General features: G+C 40.6%; 1 protein-coding gene across 1 annotated transcript; it reads left to right on the plus strand.

Annotated features, from left to right (window-relative positions):
• On the plus strand, positions 1-26,373 carry podxl2 (podocalyxin-like 2). The gene is made up of 13 exons (XM_019359134.2): positions 1-328; positions 12,754-13,094; positions 13,666-14,008; positions 14,697-14,806; positions 14,965-15,157; positions 17,216-17,365; positions 17,520-17,776; positions 17,883-17,957; positions 19,400-19,556; positions 20,824-20,885; positions 21,857-22,036; positions 22,877-23,071; positions 23,239-26,373. The coding sequence occupies exons 1-13, from the start codon at positions 298-300 to the stop codon at positions 23,296-23,298; spliced, it is 2,154 nt and encodes a 717-aa protein (XP_019214679.1). The 5' UTR covers positions 1-297; the 3' UTR covers positions 23,299-26,373.
• The last annotated feature ends 1,379 nt before the right edge of the window (positions 26,374-27,752 follow it).

Here is a 27,752-nt window from a genome sequence, read left to right on the forward strand (position 1 = left end):
AGAAGTTCGAACAGCAGTTAAACAGCCAGACGGATATTCTCAGCGTCGTTGGTGCAGCGGATCAGATCAGACTGACCGCAGCGCGTACACACAGACACACACAGAGTTCGCCTGTCTGTCTTTCTGTCTGCACGGCTCCGCAGACGGTCAGCTGGTGAGCCGCACACAGACAGGACACGAGGCGGCCATGAACGCGGCGTGTTTCTGACAGCCTCCATCCGCATCCAGAGCGCAGCCGCTGCTTGTATCAGAGCGATCTGTGCTTTCAAAGCGGAGGAGGGGAGCACTGCAGCAGACATGCCGGGCCTGCTCCACATCACTCTGACCGGTGAGTCTCATTCTTTAATCATGTCTGATCTGTTTATTTCATGCAGCTGTAATCACAGACCGCGACATCATTTTGAGAACGATGGATATCCTACAACAAACACCCTCAATGAAAATGTGAGGCTGACAGAATTCTTGGGAGACTTTGAAAACATCACAGACAAAGACGAAACTCATTACTGAGCGCCAAATGCGCGTTTTTTAATTTAGTGCTGCAGGAAATTAATGATAATAATAATAATAATAATAATGATAATAATAATGATAAATAAGGGTGTAACCAGCAGCCTGGGCGCGATCTCCTTTAATGAATCGCTCAGGTTAAATCCTGCGAAGTGGATGCAGGCTGGCAGCGTGTAGGAGGCGCGCAGTGCACTTAAATCAGTGGACACACACTGCAGTGTCTGACACACACACACACACACACACACACACACACACACACACACACACACACAGAAGGCAGAACCAGCTGCACCAGACCAAAATCTCCTAGATATGTTTGATATAGTTATTAACATGATCATAACATTTGTCATTTGACAAAAAATTTACTTTGATCAAAATCAATTTAGAAACAGAATAATTTTGATTTTCGAGTCACGATGAAAACCCGAATTGTTATTTTGTGGTGGCAGCTGCAGGAGAAAACCTCCCCATGTTTGAATTTCCAATATTTTTGCTTTTGTTGGATTCATTTTTGTCAGAAGACACATTGCAGCTTTTTTGGGGGGGGTGAAATGTGGAGGTTCATCTTTGTGTCTGTGCTTATAAAACTACAGGTATTATATGGCAGTTTGTTAAATAAGAAAGAATCCTTTATGGGGTTGAAGAGATTTGTGGGGTGGGCACAGGCCTAATAAGCTGATCTAAAGCTTAAAGCATGGAGGTTGATGGCTTAAGGCCAATTCCCTGGAACATTATGTAGACTGTAGAGTAAAAATGTCCACTATTAGATTTTATCTGCCATGTCAACTTAAACTGATAGCATCCAGCAGTTTTAAAAAAGCGTAACAACAAAAGTAAATAAGAACAAATTTGCCTATATCTGTCCAAACATCCATAAATATGGATTAATGGAGTGAAATACTAAACCTCTATTCAAATTTTGAATCAAATTACACTAATTAGTTAAAGATAGTATGCATCTTGAGGAAAATGACTTATAGTAAGTTAATGTTTTCATAGTGACATATTCCCAGTGCTATAGTACTGCTTGGCCTGTTTGTATTGTTGGCAAACCAACATACTTAATCATACAAACAAAAGTTAGATATTAGTAGATATGATTTATGGTCAGTCCTAGGTAGTTGCTAGGCATGTACAATTACATTTTTGTAGATTTAAATGAGATCTCATTAAAACCTGTTAAAATGAAAATGACAAGATGCTTTCATAGGGTGTTATAGGTGCTTAAATGCTATAAAACCAGTCATGTTAGATCCATGGTGCGAAGAAGGATGATGATGATGATGTTGAGATAGCCTTTATTTGTCAGTTGCAAGTCTTTTGCCCACAACCGAGATGACAGACCTTGCCGACCATACATACAATACAAACATCACATGGAAGAAGGGAACATAGATAAAGATTTTGTGTATTATAGAACGATAACTCTAAGAATTAGCTTCCGAGATTGCAATGTAGATAAAAACAAAAACAACAACCCAGAAACCTAAAGGCCTAGTACCATAGTGTAAAACAATTAGTTCCTAACATTTGGCATGGAGCACAGCATTTTTATTTAGAAAAATGAATTTTAGTTATATATCTTACTAGCATGCTAAGTTTTGATGAACTGTATCATTAGCATTAATGTGGTACATTAGCATCTCAGTTGGCTATATTCTCCAAAATGTTAAAAACTGGTCAAATTTACTCACATAAACTATCATCTAATTGAAAATAAATTTCAGTTTATTGCTAACTTTGACATTATAAAAACTAAATAGGCATAAACATAACGTTAGTTTGACCTGGTGTTCACTGCATCAAGATCCAGCCTCTATAACATAAATTAGGCCACAGCTGTAAATTCTTCTTTAGTACAGTTTTTGCCAGCTCACAGCCATCCCATCACTCTGCAGCTACAGCATTTTATAACAAAGTCCTGGCCAGTTGTTGTCTTCAAATCACAGTGGGCATAGTTACAGGACATATATTTATTCACAGGATGAGTCATCAGAAACTTTTATTTTTGCTCTCACAGCTATGTCATCCTCACAATGCAGCTGTTAAGACAAATGCAGTTCTCGACATTTCTTATTACAATAGAGTGATTTAAACAAATAATTGCACATCCTATCTATTTGTTATACAGGGAGTGCAGAATTATTAGGCAAGTTGTATTTTTGAGGAATAATTTTATTATTGAACAACAACCATGTTCTCAATGAACCCCAAAAACTCATTAATATCAAAGCTGAATGTTTTTGGAAGTAGTTTTTAGTTTGTTTTCAGTTTTAGCTATTTTAGGGGGATATCTGTGTGTGCAGGTGACTATTACTGTGCATAATTATTAGGCAACTTAACAAAAAACAAATATATACCCATTTCAATTATTTATTTTTACCAGTGAAACCAATATAACATCTCCACATTCACAAATATACATTTCTGACATTCAAAAACAAAACAAAAACAAATCAGCGACCAATATAGCCACCTTTCTTTGCAAGGACACTCAAAAGCCTGCCATCCATGGATTCTGTCAGTGTTTTGATCTGTTCACCATCAACATTGCGTGCAGCAGCAACCACAGCCTCCCAGACACTGTTCAGAGAGGTGTACTGTTTTCCCTCCTTGTAAATCTCACATTTGATGATGGACCACAGGTTCTCAATGGGGTTCAGATCAGGTGAACAAGGAGGCCATGTCATTAGTTTTTCTTCTTTTATACCCTTTCTTGCCAGCCACGCTGTGGAGTACTTGGACGCGTGTGATGGAGCATTGTCCTGCATGAAAATCATGTTTTTCTTGAAGGATGCAGACTTCTTCCTGTACCACTGCTTGAAGAAGGTGTCTTCCAGAAACTGGCAGTAGGACTGGGAGTTGAGCTTGACTCCATCCTCAACCCGAAAAGGCCCACAAGCTCATCTTTGATGATACCAGCCCAAACCAGTACTCCACCTCCACCTTGCTGGCGTCTGAGTCGGACTGGAGCTCTCTGCCCTTTACCAATCCAGCCACGGGCCCATCCATCTGGCCCATCAAGACTCACTCTCATTTCATCAGTCCATAAAACCTTAGAAAAATCAGGCTTGAGATATTTCTTGGCCCAGTCTTGACGTTTCAGCTTGTGTGTCTTGTTCAGTGGTGGTCGTCTTTCAGCCTTTCTTACCTTGGCCATGTCTCTGAGTATTGCACACCTTGTGCTTTTGGGCACTCCAGTGATGTTGCAGCTCTGAAATATGGCCAAACTGGTGGCAAATGGCATCTTGGCAGCTGCACGCTTGACTTTTCTCAGTTCATGGGCAGTTATTTTGCGCCTTGGTTTTTCCACACGCTTCTTGCGACCCTGTTGACTATTTTGAATGAAACGCTTGATTGTTCGATGATCACGCTTCAGAAGCTTTGCAATTTTAAGACTGCTGCATCCCTCTGCAAGATATCTCACTATTTTTGACTTTTCTGAGCCTGTCAAGTCCTTCTTTTGACCCATTTTGCCAAAGGAAAGGAAGTTGCCTAATAATTATGCACACCTGATATAGGGTGTTGATGTCATTAGACCACACCCCTTCTCATTACAGAGATGCACATCACCTAATATGCTTAATTGGTAGTAGGCTTTCGAGCCTATACAGCTTGGAGTAAGACAACATGCATGAAGAGGATGATGTGGACAAAATACTCATTTGCCTAATAATTCTGCACTCCCTGTATTGTACCATGCAAGCTACATGCTATCATGATATACATACTACACACAGCAATACCTGGATGGTTTCTTGGTTTTTGGTTTGCTACATTGATCAAGAATGATGGTTGGTAATTTCTCACATTCATATTAAAAACTTAAAGTGTAAAATCAATACTAGAAAGCGAAAATTTCAGAAGAAATTTTAAGTATGCCTATGCCGCTGCTAATCAGTGTAGTTTGCCATTCATACGGCTACAGAGAGCAAAACTCAGCAGAGCAGCCATTCTCCACCATGAACTATGGTAACAACAAACCCTGCTCGCGCCTCACAGATGACAGCTTACAGTTTTGGGTAAAGATGAAGTGACTTCGTACAGCCCCGATTTGCAGACGCTGTGCACAGAGGTTCATGAGCAGAAGTCCCATTGTACCACGGCAGACCCGACAATGTTTGCATGAACACGCTTTGAAGCATTACGTTATGGACCACTTTTCACACATGGTTGGTGTACCCACACAGCCGGCTGTAGCTTTTCAACTCACAGCCCGACACACACCCAAAAAAAAGCCGAGAGAGCACAGACTTTACGCCCGAGAGGCGTGATTGCAGATGCCGCTCAGGTGGGTCCGCCTCCCCTGCAGCGGCACTGCAGACCACGCCCCGCCACACACATCAGACACGTAAAATAAATATTTATGCACGTTTGCATTCACTTTTTGTTATTTTTACACAGTGTTCTGAATGAATAACAATGGTCTACAGTAGAGCTGGGCGATAAAACGATAACGATATGTATTGCGAAATAAATTTTTCTCGATAGAAAAATTAAACTATTGCGATAGACCTCATCTCTCTCTTGCTCTCTTAAAAAAAGAAAAGAAAAGAAGAACAGCCAATCCAAATTAAGTAGCGCAGAGCCGAACCAATCACAGCCGCAGCGTCACGTCACGTGACTTGTTACGTACAGCACAAGTGCCAAGCCGCGCATGTGTGGTTTGGGAAGCAGCCAGCCGCTGGTAACGGAGGAAAGTGTGTTTCGTAGTGATGTGTCGGTCGCGAACGAAATGGCTTGACGTGAACGACGCGAGCCGGCTCCTTATCGCGAGCCGTGGGTTTTTTTCTTTCTTTCTCTCACCCTCTCTCTCGCACTTTTTTTCCGCTTCACTCCGCACGCGAGCCTTGTGCTTTGCGCTGAGCGGGGGGGGGCGGTAGTTACAGTCGCAGTAGCACAGGAACAGAGCGGGAGGGAGAGAGGGAGAGAGAGAGAAAGAGAGCCAGGGACAACAACGTGACATTAGAAAGGTATAGTGATCATCCACAACTATTTTCAGTTGCAGATGATAAAGGATTCAGAAAGTTAAGAAAGCTATACAACAAGGAGAGATTGAAAATTTCCTTTTAGTTCTCAGTTTATTTGATATTGACAAAAGTCTGTTCTTCTGTAAAACAAACTAAGATTTATTTTTAGAATTAACATTTTGTTTCTAAGTGGAATTGACAATTTAGTAGTCTGTTTTGTTTGTTCTATTTTGAAACTTAAACGCTTTAGCGGCTGCCTTTTGTGTAGTTTGCAATATTTGCCTTTATTTATCTGAAAAATTCTCATGTTCCTTAAGTACATCTACCCTGTTGAACTTATTATGGGAAATAAATATTAAAATCAAGACAAGCTGCTGATTATTTCACATTTTACTTGTGAGCAACGGCACATTTAAATCTTACAAATATAGTTATTTGGCTTATATCGTGATATATATCGTTATCGCCTGAAATGAAAAAAACATATCGTGATATGAAAAAATCTTATATCGCCCAGCTCTAGTCTACAGCCAATCTTGTGTATTATTAAACAAACTTTGGTTGTAAGATTCAGATAACTATTTAATAAAAGCTAAATATTTTATATGAGAGTAAGAAAGAAAAGTATATCTTTGTGCCCCCCTTTCCCTGTTAATGCCCTACCTGGCCCCCTGGCAAAAGCTTTGCTAGATCCGCCCCTGCACAGTTACCAGCTGTCAGCTACACAAAAAAAGGAGCTTGGTGTTATTTGTCTCTCAGAAACAGTTCATAACTTCCCTTCAACTCATTCATGTCACTCGTTTCTCCATCACCTGTTCAGCTCTGATGATTCAGTAAGGACATCTCCTGGTTCCAGCAAACATCAGCTGATACTAGAAATTAAAATCAAATGAATTCTAACAACAGCTGATCAAGCTTAAACGTACTGCTGTTGTTTAGGGTGACATCCAATACGAAACGCATAATATTTTCTCTGAATGCGGGACGATTCCGTTTGCACGGGAAGGTTGGCAACTCTACTAACTAACCTTATGAATACAATAAAGTTCACCATCAGTAACACAGCACCCACCCAGCTGTATAGAAAGTCTGTCATGCTAGCTAGTGCAGTACAAGTTATTGTAACTAATTGTAAACAGTCAGCACAACGAAAATAACTATATACTTGGTTTATATCTCACCCAGATATACTGCAGTCATAACGTCTTACCTGAAATTCAGTTCACCGGACTCTCGTACCGGTGGCGCGCGAGGGGGGGGGGGAACGCTCTCGGTGTAAGCCAGGCCCGGTCAATCGATCTCTCTTTTTCCGCATGTCCTTTCTGTCATACACCGGTGGCTAGCTGCCCTCTGTTGTAGCTCCGCGTTAGCCACCACCAAACAACTGAGTTATTTTTTCCACATCGACCAGCATCTGGACAATCCACCACCTTCCACTGTTTATACCGTTACTAAAATGAATAAATAAATCATCGGCCGATATAAAAGAAAAATAAGTCCAGCTTTGAACACGGGTCGACCGGGGGGTGAAACAAGAGTAAGCTGCCCTCACTGTCATCCAGGCCGGCTGTCGCTTGTCAGCAAAGCCGCGCTAGCTAGCTAGCCGGCTAGCTGTCAGGCAGCACCGACATGTCAGAGCACTGTTGCTAATATGGGATGTCTTGATAAAACGAGCAGATATTTGAAGTTTAATCAACTACATTCTGGCCTGAAAATATCTTAAAAGTTTATTTTGTGACCTAGAAACACGAATAAGAGCAATATAAAATCGAACCGCCATTGTTTGACTCGTAGAGGCGTGCTATGAATTGTGGGATATGGAGTTTTCCACCAAGCATACGCCCTTTCGCTTACCGTAAGTATTCAATGGTTCGCGCAACCTTAAAACTTCCAATGGTTCCTGAAAGCAGCGACGCTGTGCGCGCCGTTGATATTGTCGTCATTACGGTAATCCAAATAAGGGTAGACAGGCCGTACCACTCCCGGCATACCACTAAAGAGAGCCAACACACCACAAATGAAGTTTGAAATCTGTTTCAATGGGACCAAAAGATGGAGCCAACACACCACAAATGAAACCTTCCAAAACCTTCCCATTCATTTCAATGGGCAAAAACTTGTATTAAAATATTAATATTTAAAAAACTATAGAAGTAATAAACACCAAAAGTCATAGCACACCATTCCTGATCCAGCCGCACAAAATGATATAACATATATGAAGCTTGTCTCAAAACTGCGGGGTGAATTACGCTGCAAAATTTCAGGCAGAAACTGAGGAATAATAATAAGTAGGATAAATCTGACGAATAGTAATAAGTGTGCCTCTTGGCATAGGCACACTTAATAATTATAGGCATGAGATCACATGTAATATAATCTATATTTTTCTTATTACTCTTTAATTACACATATAACACTGCTCTATTTCTTTAATTGTGGTCTAAATGTTTAAGTTGATCGTGTTGCTTGTAATTTGGGATGAAGTGATTGGAGTAATCGTTACTGCTCCACATTTTAAGGAGCCAGCTGAAGTGGTGCAGGGATCTGACCAGGATGCTACCTGGTCAGATGCATGTTTTTCCGGCATGTCCTGCTGGTAGGAGCCTCTGAAGGAGACCCAGGGTACATTAGAAAGATTACATCTCTCAGCTTCCAGAAGAGATGAGGAAGTGTCTGGAGACAGTGACGTCTAAACATCTCTCCTTAGTCTGCTACCCTTGTGACTTGGACTCAGATAAATAGATGGAGGAATGACTGAACTCTTTGTATATACCTTTGGGTAGATGGACTACTAATGCAATACCAGTGTGAAGTGAAAAACTTTTGCAAACAAAAGCTGAGGCCTAAGACCAAATACTGATCAAATATTGATCTCTTAGCTCATTATAATTCATGAGCAAGGAGCCCTTGATGTCAGAGCATTCTTTTAGAAAGGAAAGAGTTGGTGCTTCAGAGCTTGCTCATAGCTTCTCGACATGCAAACAGCTACTTTGAAAACAGGCCAGATCAAATGTTTGTGTTTCAGGGTCGGAAATGTGTAGGTGGTGCTGAAGGTCCTTAATTCTGAATCCTTTCTAAAAGAGCAGTGGATCTACTTGGTGGTTTATTTGATTGTAAAAACACATCAGATTGCATAGAAATCTATTGGAACACTGCTGCTTGTGGCCCTGGCTCTATGATCAAGTGTGTTCATTTATAAATAATGGTTCCCTTACATCAAAAGCGGCCTTTGGTAGCTTTGAGTGGTATAAATATGTAAAATTATGCTTTTTTTTAAAACCAAAGATAACTTATTACCTTTAAACTTCAAATGCAAATTAATGTCCATTTTGTGAAGTCCCAATTAGACTATAAAAGGACAATAAAGCGTGGCGTGTGATCCCTCAGTCCTCTCATTCACAAAATACCAAAGCATTCAGCTTGTGCCTAGTAGATGAAGTCAAGGTGGTTACATCCATGTTTTTATATGATCTGTAGGTGTAGCCACCAGGGGATGTACCATGGTACCCATACTTATACACAGTTTATGATTTCAGTATTAAGTCTCTGTTGTTGTTAGAGTAGAGTTTAGTAGAAAGAACGTACTCTGATACTGACAGTGTTTGAGGTTTCAGTCATTGTGGCCTGAGGTTTTCACTGCTGCTGCATTAGTTCAGTTGTACGATGTATTCCTCTTGGGTATGTGGCATAATAATGCAGCATCTGTTCAGTAAGACTGAAAAGAACGCTGCATCAGTACCAACATAGCAAAATTTAAACCCACGAAGCACTGTCTTTTTATATCTTTATGGCCAAATATTTGTTGATCAGCGATGAATCAGGGAGTAGAAGTTTTATATCTGTTGTTTTTCTGCTGATTGTTATAGGTTTTCCTGGAGAGCGTTAATTTTAACTAAATAAACTGCAATTCTCATGATCTCAGGATAAAATAAGGACTGTGTTTCCTGTATGGATGCTTATGGATTCACCACAGTGTTGACTTGGGGATTTGGAAAGTACAAAGGAAAAACCCCAAAAGGTTGAATTTGTTCATCTGGACATAACGTTTTCAGTAGGAGAACGCTGCGTTTTGTCACTCACCCAAGTGACTTCTTCAGTCACTTGGATTGCTTTAATAAAAAGGAATTAAAGCGACAGAAACAGAGCTGTTCTCCTCTAGGTGATGAATCCCTTATCTCTCCCTCCTTCTGTTCATCCATCCACCACCTCATCATCCTCTCTTGCATATTACCTCACTGTCCTTGGAGCTCTTCACTGGATCTGTAACTCACAGTGAGAAGGGCATTTCATGGCCCATTCTCTTGAAGCAAAGCACTTTTTAAAATCGAAAAAAAGATCTGCAGATAAAAAACAACTTCTTTTGTGACATTTTCTCAATTTTTCTTTAATGATATATTCTGTACATATTCACAGAAACACATCATCATTAGTGTTTTTGTTTTTTTTTTAAAATTACCATGGTTGCCTAGCTGGGTTTCTTTGGAAGTGCATGGGCTCCAGTGAGTTTTGATTTAGCTGTACTTTGTATGGTCCTTGGGCTTACCTAAATTAAGCCCCAGGTTTAATTTAGATTTGTCTGCTTAAGAGACATTTGTCACAGTACTGGGTCGTGTGACCCAGTGTTTAAGTTTTATGTATGTTTGCATTCATTTTTGATCTAGTTAATTTCTAGGTTGCTGTTTAGTCCTTTATTTCGTACTTGTTTCTGTCATCTCCCCCTGTACTCAGTCTCTCTGGTTCGTGCGTCTACCTGTCATGTTTCATGTCTATGGTTATGTTAAGTTCATGTGATGTTTTATCTCCATGTCTATGTCTCTGTGTTTCCTGTTTTATTTTGGAAGAGTCTGGTGTTCTTTGTTCATTGTAGTTAGTGTTACTCTCCCCTGTATTGTCATTATGTTTCATTCTAGTCAGCTGTGTTCTCATGTGTCTCCACTTCCCCTGATCACCTCATGTGTGTATTTAAGTCCTCAGTCTTCCTTTGTTCGTCGTCGCGTCGTCTGTGTACCTCCCCTCTGGTCAAGTTAAGTGTTTTTCAGAATTCTGTGCAGTTCATGTTTGCCATTTGGTTTATGTTGTTTTTCATGCAGCCGCACGATGAGGTTCCGTGCAGGTCATGTTCATGTCTGTTTCGTCACGCCATTTGGTTCACAGTTTACATGCATCTGCACAGCATTCTGTTCACAGTGATCATAGTTATACCTTTCAGTCATGTTAGTGTTTTTCCAATTTAGGTTTTTGGTTAGTTGCAGTCTCTGTCCCTGTTATGCTTTGTCTACTCCCCTCTGTTTCAGCCCAAATAAAGGCTCGCTTTCAGTTTAAGTTCACTCCCGTCTCCTCGCCTGTGTTCGCGCCTGGGTCCACCACACACACTCTCCACACGGTCTGCCCCCGCTGGCCGTGACAGCATTTTCTGGAAAAATTCTGATAATTACATACTGTGTACACACACACACACACACAGTTCAGGCAGTGAGCATCCAATGTATCTGACTTTATACAGTATTTATAATTGGTCAGTTGAACTAAAATGCATCACTGGGGTTGTTTTTTCTCTTCGGTCTGCACATTTAAAGTTGGCTCGAGCCAGCAGGAGGGAACTGGTGGATCACGGGGTGGGGACTGTAGGGTTGGGTTAGCATGCTGCAGACATGTTTGAGATATGTTGTCTATGATGATGTAATCTGTTCACTTAGCCTTTGAGGTCAGACAGCCATCTGTGGTCTCAGACGGCTACATATGGGTGGTTACAGCGAGGGCTCCCCCTCCATTAGGGATTAGTGATGCATGCATAAGTGATGGGTGCAGGAATTGGTCAATTTATATAAAAAAAAACACAGCTGGAGAAGTTAGCAATTAAACAACAAAAGGGTGAGCAGGTGATACTAGCACAATAGGGGTGTGTGAGCTGTAAGTAACATGTTTGGGAGACTGCTGTGCCTTTATTCTAAAATTAATTTATGAGCTCCTTATTAGCAGTTACAGCTATAAGCTTGAGTTCATCTATAATTACTTACTAATAGCCAGCTCAATTACAGATGACTAACTGTGCACTAAAAAACAAGAAACCAAGACAGTATTGTACTAAAAAGACACACAAACTAAACAGCTCAAATGTGTTCTTATTAACTGGTTCAGTAATGTAGAATAGTTACAACATTGGCTCTTGTTGCTGGACATCAATGTTCATCTGATTGGTCTCATGTGCTGATCTGTGTTCATGTACACATTCTTTTCCATTTCAGTTGTTTGTTTGTTTTTTGGTTTTTCCATCACTGAAAGCTACTTTGCACAGTTTAGGCATCAGAATTACTCGGTTACGGTTAGAAAACACAACTGTTGATGCTTTTTGTTCTCCTCTGAAGACTCTCTATAGTCCTGCTGACTGTAAACAGGACAGTCTGTCAAATTGTCTTTTTTCTGACTGCTTTACCAAAGACATTCACGACAGTACAGAATTCTGTTATGCAGGTAATGATAAACTCTAATTAAGCTCTGCATTAATTAGTGAACACAGAAATGAATAGTGAATCAATTAGCAAATGAAGGAATTAGTGCAGTAAGATGTCATGGGAGTCCGATAAGATACTGAGAGAAATTTAAATACAAAATGAAAGAGCTGTCACTGATGTTCCAAGCTCACCAGTGAATATAAGACTTCTTTGTTTTGAGAGTTCTGTATTTAACAGTAAATTAAATCTCGTTAATGTGCAATACAGTCTATAGAGTGCTCCTGTCTCTGCTCTGCTCTAACAAAACAAGGAGTGCTGTAACTCTGCATTAGTTAAATGGATTTCATCTGTCAGTTCATTTAATTCTAATTGTTTTTTAATAGTTTTTACTTTATTTTTTCATTGTGAGCCACTGTAAGTTTTTTTTTCATTCACCGTATAAGAGCAGATGGTGTCCAGATGTTCGGAGCAGAGGATAGACAGCTGACAAGCTGTAATTACAGCAAAACCTTCATAACAAGTTTTATTCCATCTGAGCCAGAAATGTGAACTTCAAACACACACTTTTTCAAAAATCACACTTTGTGTATGTGTCTATCAGGAAAGCTTTAATTCACATATTTCCATTTTCCCATCCTTTGTTGAGATTATGTTTGATTTGTTTCCTTAAATTCTGTTTTCTTTACACATTTTCTCAGTATGCTATTAATCAGTGGCAATTAGTTTCACACTAAGCTACCGCTCCAGTGTGATTAACTGCAGTGATACATTCTAGTATCATCTCCAGTGTTTTTTTGCTTTCTTCCCTGTAGCCCTTCTGGCCAGCTGTGATGCCTTCAGGCTGGGTTCTTCCCACCGTGTAATTCCCCTCAACGCTCCGGCGGCTCATCTCTTCAGGGATGAAAGTCCAGCCAAGTCAAGTTTCATCCTGGAGTTAGTGAGAACCAAACGCCATTTGGTCCAGGAGTTAGTGCGAGCCCAGCCTCATTTGGTTCATGACATGGGTTGGCCGGAGATACATGAAACGTCTCGCTCACAGGCCAAAATGGAGTCAGCTAACTCATCTCAGTTGAGCGCACCACCTTCTGCGAGTCAGGTGGCAAGAGCTCATGCAGCTGTGGATGACAACCTGGATGTGGAAGACGAGATGGAGGTGAGGGCACACTGCTCAGAATTTGTGTTTTGTAACAGATTAACTGAAATACTTTAGATGAATTATGGAGAACTGAACTGGAAAAGAACCATGCAATTTAGTTTGGCCATTTTGTCTTTGCTTATGTGAAAAAAATCTCATCTTTTTATTTCTTGCAGTATGTTTTTTAAGTCTTGCACAAATAATTTCAACGTGAAAAACATGGATGCACCGCTGCTGCCCTTTTGAATTACACTCTGTAGGAGCAGAAATCGTGTAAATAACAACATGAAATAATGATGAGTCATTCCTTTGATCATTCTGAGCCCAGCTTTTTTATTTATTTATTTTTTTAATGCCAGTTAATCATCATTATTAAACCTGAATTTTTTGGAATCAAGGAAGAGAGGCTGAAAGGATAAATAGTTTGGAAAAGCTCTGAAACAATATTGTATCCTTGCTTTCATTTAAGAAATATTTATGTCTAGCTCTTGTCTACCTTCATCTGCTCTTGTGGTTATTCTGCAGCTGATCATTTATTAGTTTGTCTCAGTGTGTCTGTATATCTGACCAAATATTTGTCCGCTTTCAGCGTATGGTTCATCTGGCAGTTCCACAAGATGCAGAAAGCTACACGGTAAATCCAGACTTCACTGACCCAGAGGCGGAGCTTGTCAGCGGGCCAGGAGCTGGCGATTCTTCCCAGGAAGCTTCTGGGTTCTATGGAACAGATATGGAGGACAGAGACAGAGGAGAAGAGGGCCCAGAGGACCGAGAGAGAAGAGGAGGAGAAGATGAGTGGGAGAAAGAGGCAGGGGAGGAAAATGAGAAAAAGGGGAAAAAGGAAGACGAAAAGGGAGGAGTGAGAGACGATCAACATGTTTTGGATGCCTTTGAGGTCAACCACACAACACCAGATCTCGATGCTCTGATTGGTTAGTAAAAATCGTTTCCCTTATTAAAAAAACACATCCTCATGCAGCTTCTTTGTGTTTGGGATTTAGTTCTCTACCAAAGCCCGCTGTCATTCAGCAGGAAGTTGCATCTTCAGAGACTTTTTTGTTATTCCACAGATGTCTGGGACCAAATGTTTGCCTGGGAAAAAACAATTTTAAATCAACATTTTTGCAGACTGTGCCGCTCCACTTTGGTGGGCAAACATTACGTCTGCATCTCAAGCTGTTGTGGGAAGTGAGTTATGATATTGGTTCTTAAATACTGATTTTGCCAAGGGTAAACTTTCAGTCTGGGTATATAGAAATGTGGGAAAGCACCTGAAGATACAACCAACTGCTGGAGAAGAAGAGATAAAAGCATAGACTGTATGTAAATGATGGGCATATTTTCTGGGTCTGAAAGAGATTTTTTTTCAGGTTAACTTCAGGTATTTCACAAAGGATTTGAGGACTAATAATTTCTTCCTCATATTCAAAGTCAAATTTGCACAGTTCTTATATATATATATATATATAAACATTTACCAACCAGCGTAATTAATTTTGTTCCTTTAACTGGTTCTGTATCTCCTGTGAGTCTTTGATAAGCTGTCAAATCCTCAGCACTACAGGCAGCGGACTCAAAGAAACAACATATGTTTGTGACATGTCTCAATGTGTCACACAGGCTACAGTCCGTCTTTCAACCCCTCCTCCTCTGAGCAGTCCAGCATCTCCATCCCAGCCAAGGGACCTGATTCTGGGCCAGAGGAGCATCGCGCATCCCCCGTTCTGGAGGTGAGGATAGAGAAATGAACCCATTTAACCGTATCTGTGTGAATGTAACTCAGACTGGTTATTAAGCTGGGTGGTCACCATAAACTTAATCATTTAACTTAACTTACAGATTCAGGACAAGCAACAAAACAAGGACTAATGTGATATTTGCTATACAGGTGGGTCCTTTAGATAAAGAGCTGTGGGAAGCAGAGCGGGAAGAAGATGTCCTTTCTAGCGGATATGGAGGCCTTCGCTCCTCCATCACTACCACTACTAGCACATCAAGTGCCGCTAGAGATGCTGTAGGAACAGCCTCCCCAGAGACCGACACTGGCACAGACTTTGGGCTGCTGGGAAGTTATACAAAAGGTACACTAAAGCAGTTTCCTTGTTTTATGTTGTTCCCTGTTCCCCTGTGAGATATCAACGTTTGTTTCTGTAATGTTCTTGTATTTATGTACCCTTGTGCTTTGTATTTGCTGTTTATGTGGGATAAGATGTTTGTGCTACGTCGGACATTTCGGGAAATCCAGTTATCACCTGAAATTTCTGGATAGTGACTGTTTTTTATTCTTTTGTCTCTGTATGTGTATGTTTATTGAGGAATAACATTATCTGTATCTGGTCATGGTCCTGAAGCAGCAAAGCAGCCCAGAGACCATCATGTTACCAAAACCATGTTTGCTGCTGACATGATGTTCTGTGTTAGTTTTAAACCACATGTAACGGGACTCAAACCTTCCAATAATGTCAGCTTTTTTCTTGTCAGTCCACAGAATATTTTCTCTTGGGTGTTTTGGGGTAAATGTGATGTGGTCAGCAGTGGGGTTTTTTTTTTTTTACCTTGGAACTGTCCCATGGATGCCATTTTGCCCAGTCTCCTCCTTATTGTTGAATCATGAACTTTGAGGCAGGTGAGGCCTGCGGTTCTTTAGATGTTGCTTTGGGTTCTTTTGTGACCTCCTGGATAAGTCGTTGATGCACTATTGGAGTAATATTTGTAGGCCAGTCAATCCTGGGTTTCTCTGTTTGTGGATAATTTTTCCAGTGGTTCAGTGGATTCCCGAAGAATTACAAATAAGTTTTAAACCCTTTCCTGAGATATACAGTCCCGATCAAAAGTTTAAGACCACTTGGAAAATGGCAAAAAATCGTACATTGCATTGTTGGGTCTTAACAAGGTTCCAAGTAGAGCTTCAACATGCAACAAGAAGAAATGTGAGTGAGACAAAACATTATTTGAGCATGCAATTTATTGAAAACAACATTTAAACTGAAACAGGTTGTTTTACAGCTGATTTAGGACCACACCGCCAAAAAAACCCCGCAAACCCACCCAAAACAGAAATCAAAGTTTAAGCATTGTTTTCAATACATTGCGTGCTCAAAAAAATGTTTTGTCTCACTCCCATTTCTTCGTGTTGCATGTTGAAGGTCAACTTGGAACCTTTTTAAGATCCAACCATCCAAAACATGATTTTTTGCCAATTTAATTCATTTTCAATTCATTTTTCCTTTTTAAAGTTGGCATTTAAATGTTTGAATGACCTCGCGCAGCATTCAATAAGTCACAAGGGGAGCTGTTAGCGGAGATTGTAAACTACCAATAGTTAGAAAACTGCCACAAGAAATAAAAACAAAAAAGATTTAATGCTAAGGTAAAATTATGGCTTAAACAAAAGCAAATCTGCCGTCACTCAGATGAGTTTTCTACCATTTTTAATGGTTGTGCTTAAACATTTCTTTTCATTTGTCGTAGTTGCTGCTGCTCTTCTTCTTCTTCATATTGTTATTGATGATGTTTTCTGTCTAATCTTATATTTGTATTGAAACATTGTGTCTTAAAAGCCTAACCAGGGACAAAGTCAGCAAGTTAACTGTGGCTAGAAGTAGCATAGACACTGCATTGGTTACATTTTGTTTAAACGCTTCAACATTAATATGCATCATCCCTGTTGAATAAAAATATAAAATGCATACAAACTGTAATCTTCTCAGGTCAGGTGTTTGTGTGGATTAAATGAGAAGTATTCTGTTCGACAGATGTTGTTGCATTAAGATGGAGCCAGGACAGATGTTTAGCCTTATGTTGAAGTGAGGTAACCATCTGCTGACTGGCATTAAAATGATATAAATTCTCTGAAGGCAAAGTAGATACACGTATTTCACAAAATCAAACTATTCCTTGTATCCAGCACTCAGCAAGTTTGCTCTGGTGTCATTTAATTTAGGATGTCTCTCATTTTTATTTATTGTTAACTGTAATGACTAAAAGGTTCAGCTTGTTCTAGAAGATTTGGTGAATTTACCAGCAACATAAATCCAAATTGCACATTTAGATGATTGAAAATGTGTTGAAATGCTTGAGTGTAAACCACAGAGAAGCTTCTGTGTTTTTATCTCTGCTGCATTGGTTTGTTTCTGCAGGTGAGACAGAGGATGAAGAGGCTGAGAGGGAGGAAGAGGAAGAGGAGGAAATAGGCCTCGTACACATAGGTGTATTTACCCACAATCCCACTGTACCTGAAGTTGGCTTGGCTCCCAGCAGAGAGCCTCTGCAGCCGAGTGTGGAGAAAGGTGAGTATCCAGTAATAATCAGTGTGAAGCTTCTCTAAGCCCCTCCCCTTAGAAGCATCTGTTCAGTGATAGCACAGCAGGTCTGTCAGTTCTTCAGTGTTATGATCATAGCAAGCCTGACTAAGGCAGACAAATTGCCTCCTCTGTACTCAAGGATTTAGACCAAAAGACAGAAGTGACGAGGTGAAGGAGGAAAGATGGAAAAAGATGGAGCGTGAACAAACAAGAATCAGACACATCATCCCACTCACTACTGATCCTTCCCCCACTATTGGGTTCACCGACCCATCCTGGAATTGGCTGGAAAAGACCACGCCTCTGCAGTCTCACAGGTCAGAGGTCAGGGGTGGTGGGGTCGCAGAGGTCCTACTACCAGACAGTGATCTCAATGGAGTAGAGGTGACACACCAGGTAAACTTGCAGACAGTGGGAACAAACGACAAATATGAGTTATTTACTCAGATCATAAAATTCTGGGATTTATAACGCTATTTCACTTTAAATCCAAATCTTTTAGGTAGTTTGCGTCGACTGGAGTGAGCTGACTGGACGAGGCTATGTCGTCCTCAACATGACACAAAACATCAACTGCGTGAGTACACCTCTACCTGACTTATGCATTAGTAGGACATCATTTGATATGAGGTTTATGGTTATGGTTTCAGTGAAAGAAGTTTGGAAGATGCCACGATCGCCTTTTGGAATCAGAAGTAACCAAATTTGGATGAAAGAGGATTAGGCTAATAAAACCCTAGAATTTCGATTGCAAAATGTGGAGCACAGACTCTTTGGGCCGTCTGGATCTCACAGAAGACTTTACTCTTTATTACAAAATTCCATTTAAAATGCTTTACAAAACACCAACACCACAAAAATGATTGTCAGATGAAGTTTTGTGACTCAGTTCTCTTTTTGGAGCCAGCCTCATGTGGCCATTAGAGGAACTGCACCTGAAGCGGTTCCTCTAATGCCCCTTTGTTCAGTCAGGGGTCATTTTTAGTGGTTAACTGCCACGTCAGTGATGTTTATCAATCTGTTACAGTTTCTGAAAAACTACAGACACAGAAACATCCCAACAGTGTTTGGAACTGATGTGCAGTTATGCAATTGTATGAAGCTGAAATTAAATTTTAGTTGGCTAAATTCACTTAATTACATGGCGACTCTGTACATCTGTAGTGGTTAGAGATGGATCTGAATCCTGTGCACATGATAAGTATAAACTTTATTTCATGACATTTTTTAAACATTCAGGAATACGTTTAACCCCGTCTGCACTGCTCAGTGCACTGAGTGCTTACTTAGAAAATGTCTAGTGTCTATTTGTCTATTAGTCTAATGTCTGGTTAGAAAAAGTCACATATAAGTTCATATGTCTAATAGTAATATTTAATATCAGAATATGTAATTCTTTCAGTTCTTGCTATTATAAGTTCATATAATACCAATACTTTCAGCAGTCTGATTCCGTTTTAGCTAATTTGTTTAAGAAAATTCAGTGCAGTTGATCTTGGAGATAGCTGTGACCAGCTGTGGTTTGGGCACACAGTTTTGCTTTTACACGACAATAAACCACTAAAATCTGTTTGCAAGCAAACCGAGACACTCCTTCTCAGGTGGTCCGTTTGGTCTGAACCAGTCCAAACAGGTCAGATATGAGAACACAATTTTGAAGCCAATTATTCATCCTAGAACCAGCACACACAGCTGTGATTTGTCCTTCTTTGAAGAAGGAGCCAGACTTTTCTCTCCCACTGCAGTAGCAAACATCAGGTGAATGAGTGCTGTAGAGCTCTAAAACCCAGACTGCTGGGGGCTGCTTGTATTTGTGTGTGTCGGTGAACGAGCATCTGTGTCCATGGCACCAACACAAACCCTCACCGCCACTGCAGCAGTGGTTGATACAGAAACAGGGATGGAGTCAAAACTGAGCTACTGTAGTTTAACTCCTTTTATCCTGTTTCCTCACCTTTGTGTGTGTGCACGTGTGTGTCTGTGTGCGTGTGTGTGCGTGTGTGTGTGTGTGTGTAACAGGAGGATTTCCGTTTAGACCAGGGTGTGCGGTTGTTGACGACTATAGAGCGAGTGTTTGCTCGGAGAATGAGCAGCCCTGAGGGAACATGGGTAATCTACCTCAGCAAGCCTACACACCAGCAACACCAGCTGCTGATGAACGTGGCATCTGCGCATGGTACACACACACACACACACGCACACACACACACACACACACACACACACACACACAAACACAAACAGACACACACACACGCACGTACACATGTACTTTAAAATGCAGAGAAAATAGTAAAACACAATAAGTACAAACAGAAATGTTTTAAACTGTTAAACTGGAACACATAGCGCACAGCATCAGCATCCCTATTTATAGCCAATAGGGGGAAGAAAGACTTATTTCCTAGTCAACAAAATACAACATTAAAATTACAAAGAAAAATTGCAAAAAGTACAAAATCTAATGTAATTATAAAATAAAAGTACTCACTGTGCTGTAAAATGTCCTGTGTGACAGATATTATGTTAGCTTTAACTGCTTTATACTGAATGAGGTGCAAAATTCTGGAGTCAAAAATCAAAAACATCCCTGACTTCTGTTTGGCCTGTTGTCCTTTAGGCTGTGTCTTTGTGCAAAGCTTCCAGCACTGCTGGATCTTTGGCCAAGTAAATCCTTTTTTTGACGATTTGACCATGAGCCTCAACTTCATGCTAACGACTACATCAAAACCTCTGTCAAACTGACCTGAACTTCAGGTTGGGGATTATCTGTGATGAATAGAGTTGGATCTCTGGCTACAACTCACAACAAGGGTCATAATTACAAATCTGAACAGGAGCATACTTGTCATTTTTATATGCTCAAGCAAAACAGTAGTGAGTCTGAGATATTAAACCCAACAGAGCACCACTAAAAAGTCCCTGTTACTGATTTGAGTGCACAAGCATATTAATATTCATCCACGTAGCCAGACTGCAGTGGCTGCTGGCAACTGTGTGACGACAATGTGCAGACAGACATGAAACAGTAAAAACAATCAGCACAAATAAAAATGTATCAACAGAAGTTATCCCAATCTTAATAATTTAACTCTGAACCAAGGGTGCACCCTGAAATATTCGGTTCTGATCAGGGGTCTCAAGCAGTTTCTTTGTTCTTTGCATAAAAATAGATGGTCTGCTGTCACATTAAGTTATTTTCAGCCTCCTTCAGGGTGTGTGATATCAAAAAGCCTTCACAAATATCCAACAGTTGCAAATGTCAGGCTTCAGTATCAGACAAAGAAACATGATATAAAGAGAATCCTTAAATTGAGGCATTTGATTCAGTTTTGACCCAAAGAAAAGTTTAAGAGCTTCTCAGTAACACACATATTCAAGCACACACAGGCACTGTGTTGGCTCGAAGGACTGTGTCTGACAAGATATGTTTTTTCATGCAGGAGTGATCCCGACCAAAGACATGCTGGGCATGCTGGCAGAGATCAAGACATGTCTGACTGAGGTACAACATCTAGAAACTTTTTAATTTTGTTGCAGGAGTGTCCAGCAAATCAGATTCAAATATTTCTGCTAAGATACTGAAGAGAACACAGTGAACCTGTGTGTTCTGTAATGGAAAAAAATGCACCTCTTTCTGTTAAACCAGGGACCAGTGGATGGCTTTGGAAAATGTGAAGAAGGTTATGAATATTTAAGTTTTGCAGATTTTACTCGCATACCCATTTATACTACACCGAAGTAAAAGATAAACAATTAAATAACAGAAAAGTTTTCCTGTTTTTTTAATTCTATTGACTGTAGAAATGTCTGTTTTTTTACAATGGTTCCACACAAAAAAGGACATTTTCTCTGAATGTATACACGGCTGAAACGTGTGTTACCACCGGGAGCGTCATTCTATTGGATTCCATCCACAATCCGGCGTGTGTCATAGGGCCGCCTCAGGGCGTGACAAATCGTCGGTATGTTATGTGTTGGGAATGACAACAGCCTGGTATTTCTTACAATATAAGCCCAAACATTCATGGTGACAGATTTCTTTTATTTAATACTATAGCATTTCTTTTTCAAGTGGAAAAACTGAGACATGCACTTCTTTTTCCTATTTTAACCCTCTAAAGCCTGAAATCTGAAATAATTCCGCTCCATATATATTTGCTACATCTGGAATTTTGTTTAAATTGCTTAAAAATGTATTGTGCTTTTATTTAAGTTTTTCAGGGGGAAAAAATCACACTAATCATGTAGAAGTCTCAAAAACTCACAGAAAATTGTATGTGTCAAATATGACACACTAGGCATTAAGGAGTTAAGATATCTCAGGGAGTAAATGTGCAGTTACACTGCTGTTTACTGACAAAAAAGGGGACTTTCACTGGTCCACTTAAGAGCAAGATGAGCTGTCACAGTGTGAAACGGGTTTGACATGAGTTTAAACTAATGGTTAATTGTTGTGCATGCGTACCTTTTCAGGTGGGCGTCCAGAACTACAGTGCTGCCAGCAACTGCCCGTCTCGGCCCAGTCACACACGCAGCGACTACGGCAAGCTGTTTGTGGTTCTGGTTATCATCGGCTCCATCTGCATGGTAATCATCACATCTGGATTCATATACATCTGCTGGCAGAGACGGCTCCCTGCAACTAAAACTGCGGTAAGCACAAACACAGTGGCCCGTGCTGATTGCAGCTGTGCTGTCAAGTGTTTAAGACCACAGATGTTTGTCAGTGTTTACAGTATATATATTATATCCTCTATACTTAAGTAAATTAACCTAATGTAATATGGTGTCTTGGTAGTTTAATTAACAAAGTCTGCAGACACGGTCAGCGGTAATCAACACCTTCCTTTATTCTTATGCGCACGAGAGAGAGAAGGGCCTTCAGCAGGGCGCTGGTACGCAGTCTCTAAAGACGAATAGCACAGCACTTCTTTAAATACAGGTCAGACCAAATTAAAATAAAATAAATACATTTTAAAGGACATTAATTAAAATGTGCTTCCAGAAAGCTGATTTCAGTTAATAATCTGATCCACTGGTGATGGGTTTTTATGTAGCTTGCAGGTTGTCCAAATCCAAATATAATATTACTAATAATATGAAAACATTATCATAATTTTATAGGTTTTAACAGTAAAATAACTATGTACTAATTTAAATGTATTAATTTGGTTAGCTATCATAAATTGTGACCAGAATGAAAGAGTTAGATCAAACATATGATGTTGGGAACATGATCATGGTTAGGGATGATATTCATCTTAGTTTAGGTTTTGTTAAATCCCTCTAGCCTGTGTTAAGGGCTGAGGTGTATCAGCGTTTCTTTGAGGTGTTCTTACTTTGCCAGACTTTTCATTGGTTTTCTTTCATTAATTTAATTTTTTGCTGCTGAGTTCATGAGAGATGAAGGTATTCATGTCTCTGAGCTGCCGAACTGGATAAATGGACTCAGATCACTCTTTATAAATCTTTTGCCCCTTCTTTTCCACACAGTTTCGTGCTGAGGAGCTTCACTTTGTGGTGAACGGTTGCCATGATAACCCAACACTGGATGTGACTAATGATGGCCAGCCTGAGATGCAGGAAAAGAAGCCAAGTACCAATGGGCTCGCAGGAGGAGGAGGAGGAGGAGGAGGAGGAGGAGGAGGAAGAGGAGAGAGAGGTGGGGAGGACAGCAGTCGCTGGCAGGTGATTGAAAGACTAATTGAGGGATAAAAATACGATGAAGAGATGGAGGAGTAAATAATGAGTAAATGAGTTACTGCTAAACCTTCCTTTTTGAGAAAACTAAACTAAACAAAAACGCATTCTGCCTGGCAACAGCATGAAGACACTAATCTTTTTTTTCTTTTTAGGTATTTGTCAATCAAGCAGCCACAGAGGAGGAGGAAGAAGAGCAGGACACACATCTCTGATTGATGAAGACGATTCTTTTATATACAGCTGATAAGAGGAAGCCCTGAGGAAGGAAGAAGATAATGAAAGAGGATGGGGAGATGGTGGCAGAAGAAAAATAATGAAAAATGTTTTTGATGGAGAGAACAAAGAAAGAAAAGAGAGAAATAAGGGAGCGAAAAGGGAGACGCTGATGGGAATAAAGTGTTGCCCAGTCAGCTGAGCTAAGACTGAGGCTAGGAGGGAGTAGAGGAGGAGTCACTGACGTCATGTTTGAGATTAGACAAACAATCAACAGAGTGTGATTGACGAAGCTGAAATTTCATTAAAAGATTAAACTCCTGTTGGATAGGTTAATAATGCCATCACGCCATAGAAATGCCTGTGTTTAGTGTGCCTTACGCTGCTACCTTTTTGTACAGTGGCTGCATGGGACAAATTAAAAGCAAACTCTGCACAAATCATAGCTTAAAGCATCATTTTACAACCCTAATGTTTGAATGTCAACACGCTGTGGCACCAATTTGTGTCACAAATCATTAGACAGAGTGGCCGACTGTTTCCCTAACTGTGAAAGTAATCAAAAATATTACAGAAGAGGTGGTTAACTATGAACTGTGGTATAACTGAATATATTTAGGTAAGTTACAGATCAGTATTTTATATATAAGATGTGGTGATTTTATAAATATGATATATTAGTTCAGGGTAAAGTAACCAACAGTGTATGAAGTTGTCAAAATTACCACCAGTAGAAAAATGCCACTCCTCATATACTTTTTCCCTTATTGTTTGTCATATCTGTAGAGACTGTCCATATTAAACACAGCCGAAGTTTGAAATAATGAGCTCACAGTCTGAAACTCAGGCTTTGACGGGCTCGAAACACAAGTTTTACAAAGGGATTTTTTCCACTCTCTTGCCTTGCTGATGTCAGCACTGCACCGATGTCCTGGCACAACCAGAGCCACGGCTTGACCTCCTGTAGGAGGCGGGGCTTTGAGGTCTGTTTGCAGAAACCAGTCAAGGACCAACCAATCAGAAAAACGAAAGCAATTAAAACAGGTTCACACAGAATTTTTCATAATGACATTTTAGTAAAGTCCCAGAACAAAACTGTAGAGCAGGAAGTGAGCATGATAAGTACCCTTTATTAATAGTGTAACCATAAACACTCACCTCTTTGTGTTAAAATGACTTTCAACACTTATGTCATTCTACAAAAACTACAATCTTCTAAGAGATATTGTGAATGAATGTAGGACTTAGACTCACTATGGGTTACAGTTAGTACTTGCTGTTAAACTCTATATTCGGACATCACTGACAGCAGGAAAGAAAGTCCCAATACCAGTGCAGCCAATCAAATCATCAACAGTTAGATGATAAGGTGTGACTACAGTGACAGCAGCGACTCCTCTAAGCTACTCCTCTGGATTACTGATGAGAAAGTAAAGCCTGTAGCAACTTTGAAAGTGAGGTTTTGGCACTTTATTGATTCCTCTTGGAAGTAGTGACTATCATCGTTGAAATGCTGCATCATGTTAAACGTCTTACATACAGTGATTCAAATATCTCTATTTTGCTTATAGGAATGGTTGCAACTGCTGAGGATGTTTACTCTGCACTCTCAAACATGTCATGTGATCGCTGTACTTGTGTGCTGCTAGCCTTATATGCTGTTTTTCTCCCCCAATAGTGCTCTAATGGCTGCTGTATGCTCCTGGCTAAATCTTGAGGCTATGACACATGGGCAACATTTAGACGTCAAAAGCATGAAATATATAGATAGTTACAGTGTTAAAGTCGAGTCACGAGACCCAAGTCGAGCCCCAGGTGTTCAGTATTATGGTGTTAAACATTAAAGTCAGAGTTATGTCTAAGTCACAACGACTACAGTATACAGTCATTATACACAGGGCACACAGGAGTAACAGTTTGAGTTCCAACTCAGTAAAAACAGGTCTGCAGTGTTATCATCACTCCAACCTTGTCCCAGTTACTTTATTCAGGGCTGTGGTTACTTATAAGATTGAGTTAGCATGGCCATAGTCTGACTTTAAAAGAGTCACCTCAATACACGTATGGCTAACATTTAAGTGCAAATTCATTCATAAAGGATCAAAATTAGAATTAGCAGAGGTTACAAGTCCACGGCCCGATTAATAAAACACTGACTCGCTACCAAACTGTGATGACACACCTCAGACGGAGAGAAATATGCTGAGATATATTTCTGTCATTCTCACTAACACATGCTCACTGACTCATTGCTGTAGTTGCCCATCTGCATTTTCATCAAGATGTTGCCTGTTTTATCTCTTACTCTGACTTTTCTTGATGCATCAGTACTGTACATGGCTTCACTCAAACCCACACCAATTAATATGCACCATGTCAGCTAAGCAGTATTTATGGAGCGCTGAGGACACGTGGAGATGGAGAACGATCATGAATATGTTAAATGGCTGCCCGCAGTGTGGATTATGTGGTTGTCAAGCACAAGATAGCTAGGGTGGAGACTAGTGAAAGTGTGCACTGCACAGAAGAAAATCCAAATGGAGCTTTATCATTCTGTTTAATATCAGGCAAAGCACAAAATACAGGCAGGCTCTTTGTTGTTATATAGATGAGCATGTAGCTTTCAGCCCTGCAGTAAGCATCAGTATAACAAAACATACAGCTGACGTTGCTTTCGGTTGATGAATGAGAGAAACTTTGATGCAGACAAATTTTGTTGCTTGAAGTGATCGTTTAACAAATTCTGCTTTTTCACATTTTTACTTTTTATACGTTTTTGTTTTTAGGGTCTGATGGCGAGCTTGTGGATAGTTAACAGTGCCAGCACAAGTTCAGTTGTAGCAAAAAACAAATGAGCCCTTAGTTTGTATAAAGAGTTTGTTGATATGATTTTAAATCAATATGTAAACATTTTTTTTTTTTACTTTTCATTCATTATTTTGAAATATTTTATTTTTAATTTTAAAAAGTTTTTTTTTCTATGTCTGTTTGTTTGCATTTACACAAACATATGGTTTCACGTTTTTGGTTGTCAGTGTAATAAGTGTGACAAATAAAGTTTGAAGAAGACGGGATACTGTGGTTTGTCAGCTCCCAAGTGTAAGTAACTGTATGATATCACAGTTCATCGGATTTAATGCATAGCTTAAACTAGATTCTTCCTCTTTTCAGCAAATGCATTAAATGACATGAATAAAGCCCGACAACCACCCTAAACACTAACAAAAACATCATGATTTATAAGCTATTGTTAATGTCAGTAAAGACCCTGAAAAAGTTAACTTAGAGTCTGGGCGGTTGACTCCCAGGCCATAATGGCTACACATGTTCCTGTATACTATGCTGGCTACTTGGTAACAGTGTTCCATGTATGCCTTGCATGCTAGCATCTTGCACCCTGCTGTTATGTACTAGATTGTCTCAGGGACATTTTTACACAGCTTGTACTTGGGGTCTTGCCTGGTATGGTATTTAGACTTTCCTAACTTTCCTGTAGCCGCTACTTAAGATCAGAGTCTTAAGGGCGCAGTTTCCCCCTCCAGGGGCAAGGGTACCTAGACCCGGGGCTTAGAGTACGCTTGGGGAGTGTGATTGTGTGTACAGTGTCTCTCTATGTCTGTCTCCACGTTGGGTGAGTGTTGAGAGCATGAGGGTGTTTGTATCTGTGTGTGCCTGTTTGTCTGTGTCTATATGTCAGGTTGGGTATCAGACGCCACCTCTCTGGGGACATCTCAGGCCCTCCAAGGTTTGGAGGCCCATCTCCCCCCACCACTTCCCCTGCCGGTGGCAGACGCCCTCAGACATCGGTGCATTGGTGGTTCTTTGTGTCCGGGGGTGGGCGCCCAGGTACCCACCGGCTCACTCCTTGGCGGCTGCTTATCGGGGCATGGAGCCTGGGGCTCGCTCGGGCCACTTCGGGGATGGGGTGCCCTCGGCCTCTCGGCCCGGGGCTCGGTCACTCAGGCACAGCTGGCTGCCGGCGGAGCTCACAGGCACGTCACTGCAACCCCCCCTGGCTTCTGCTCCGCGGCTGCTGAGTGACCCCTCATCTGGGACTCTCCTCAGCTCTTTCTGGGATAGTGGCGCGGCTGCCCCTCTGTTGGTCTTCCTTGGTCTCTTGTGTTCTGGGGGCCTCTGGATGTTTGGAGTTTTGATCTCCTCCATACCTGCTTCATGCCCTGGAGGTCGGGGCAGTGGCCCCCCACACCCTCTAGCAGATCATTACATGAAGGAACCTTTTAAAAACAAGCGCGTTCATGCTCACAGGTGCACACACGGGTGATCACACACACAAACTACACCCTTTTTGGCTCCTACCTCAAAGCACACTGTGCGCTGTCGATCTCACGTGCTGCACCATAATGTTTAATATTTAGTATTTACTGTCATATTCCCATATATCATTGTGATCTTGTTTATTACTCTTGTCTTCTTCTGCTTGCTTTCTTTTTTT

Source organism: Oreochromis niloticus, linkage group LG5, assembly GCF_001858045.2.
Source record: "Oreochromis niloticus isolate F11D_XX linkage group LG5, O_niloticus_UMD_NMBU, whole genome shotgun sequence".
Taxonomy (NCBI): Eukaryota; Metazoa; Chordata; class Actinopteri; order Cichliformes; family Cichlidae; genus Oreochromis; species Oreochromis niloticus.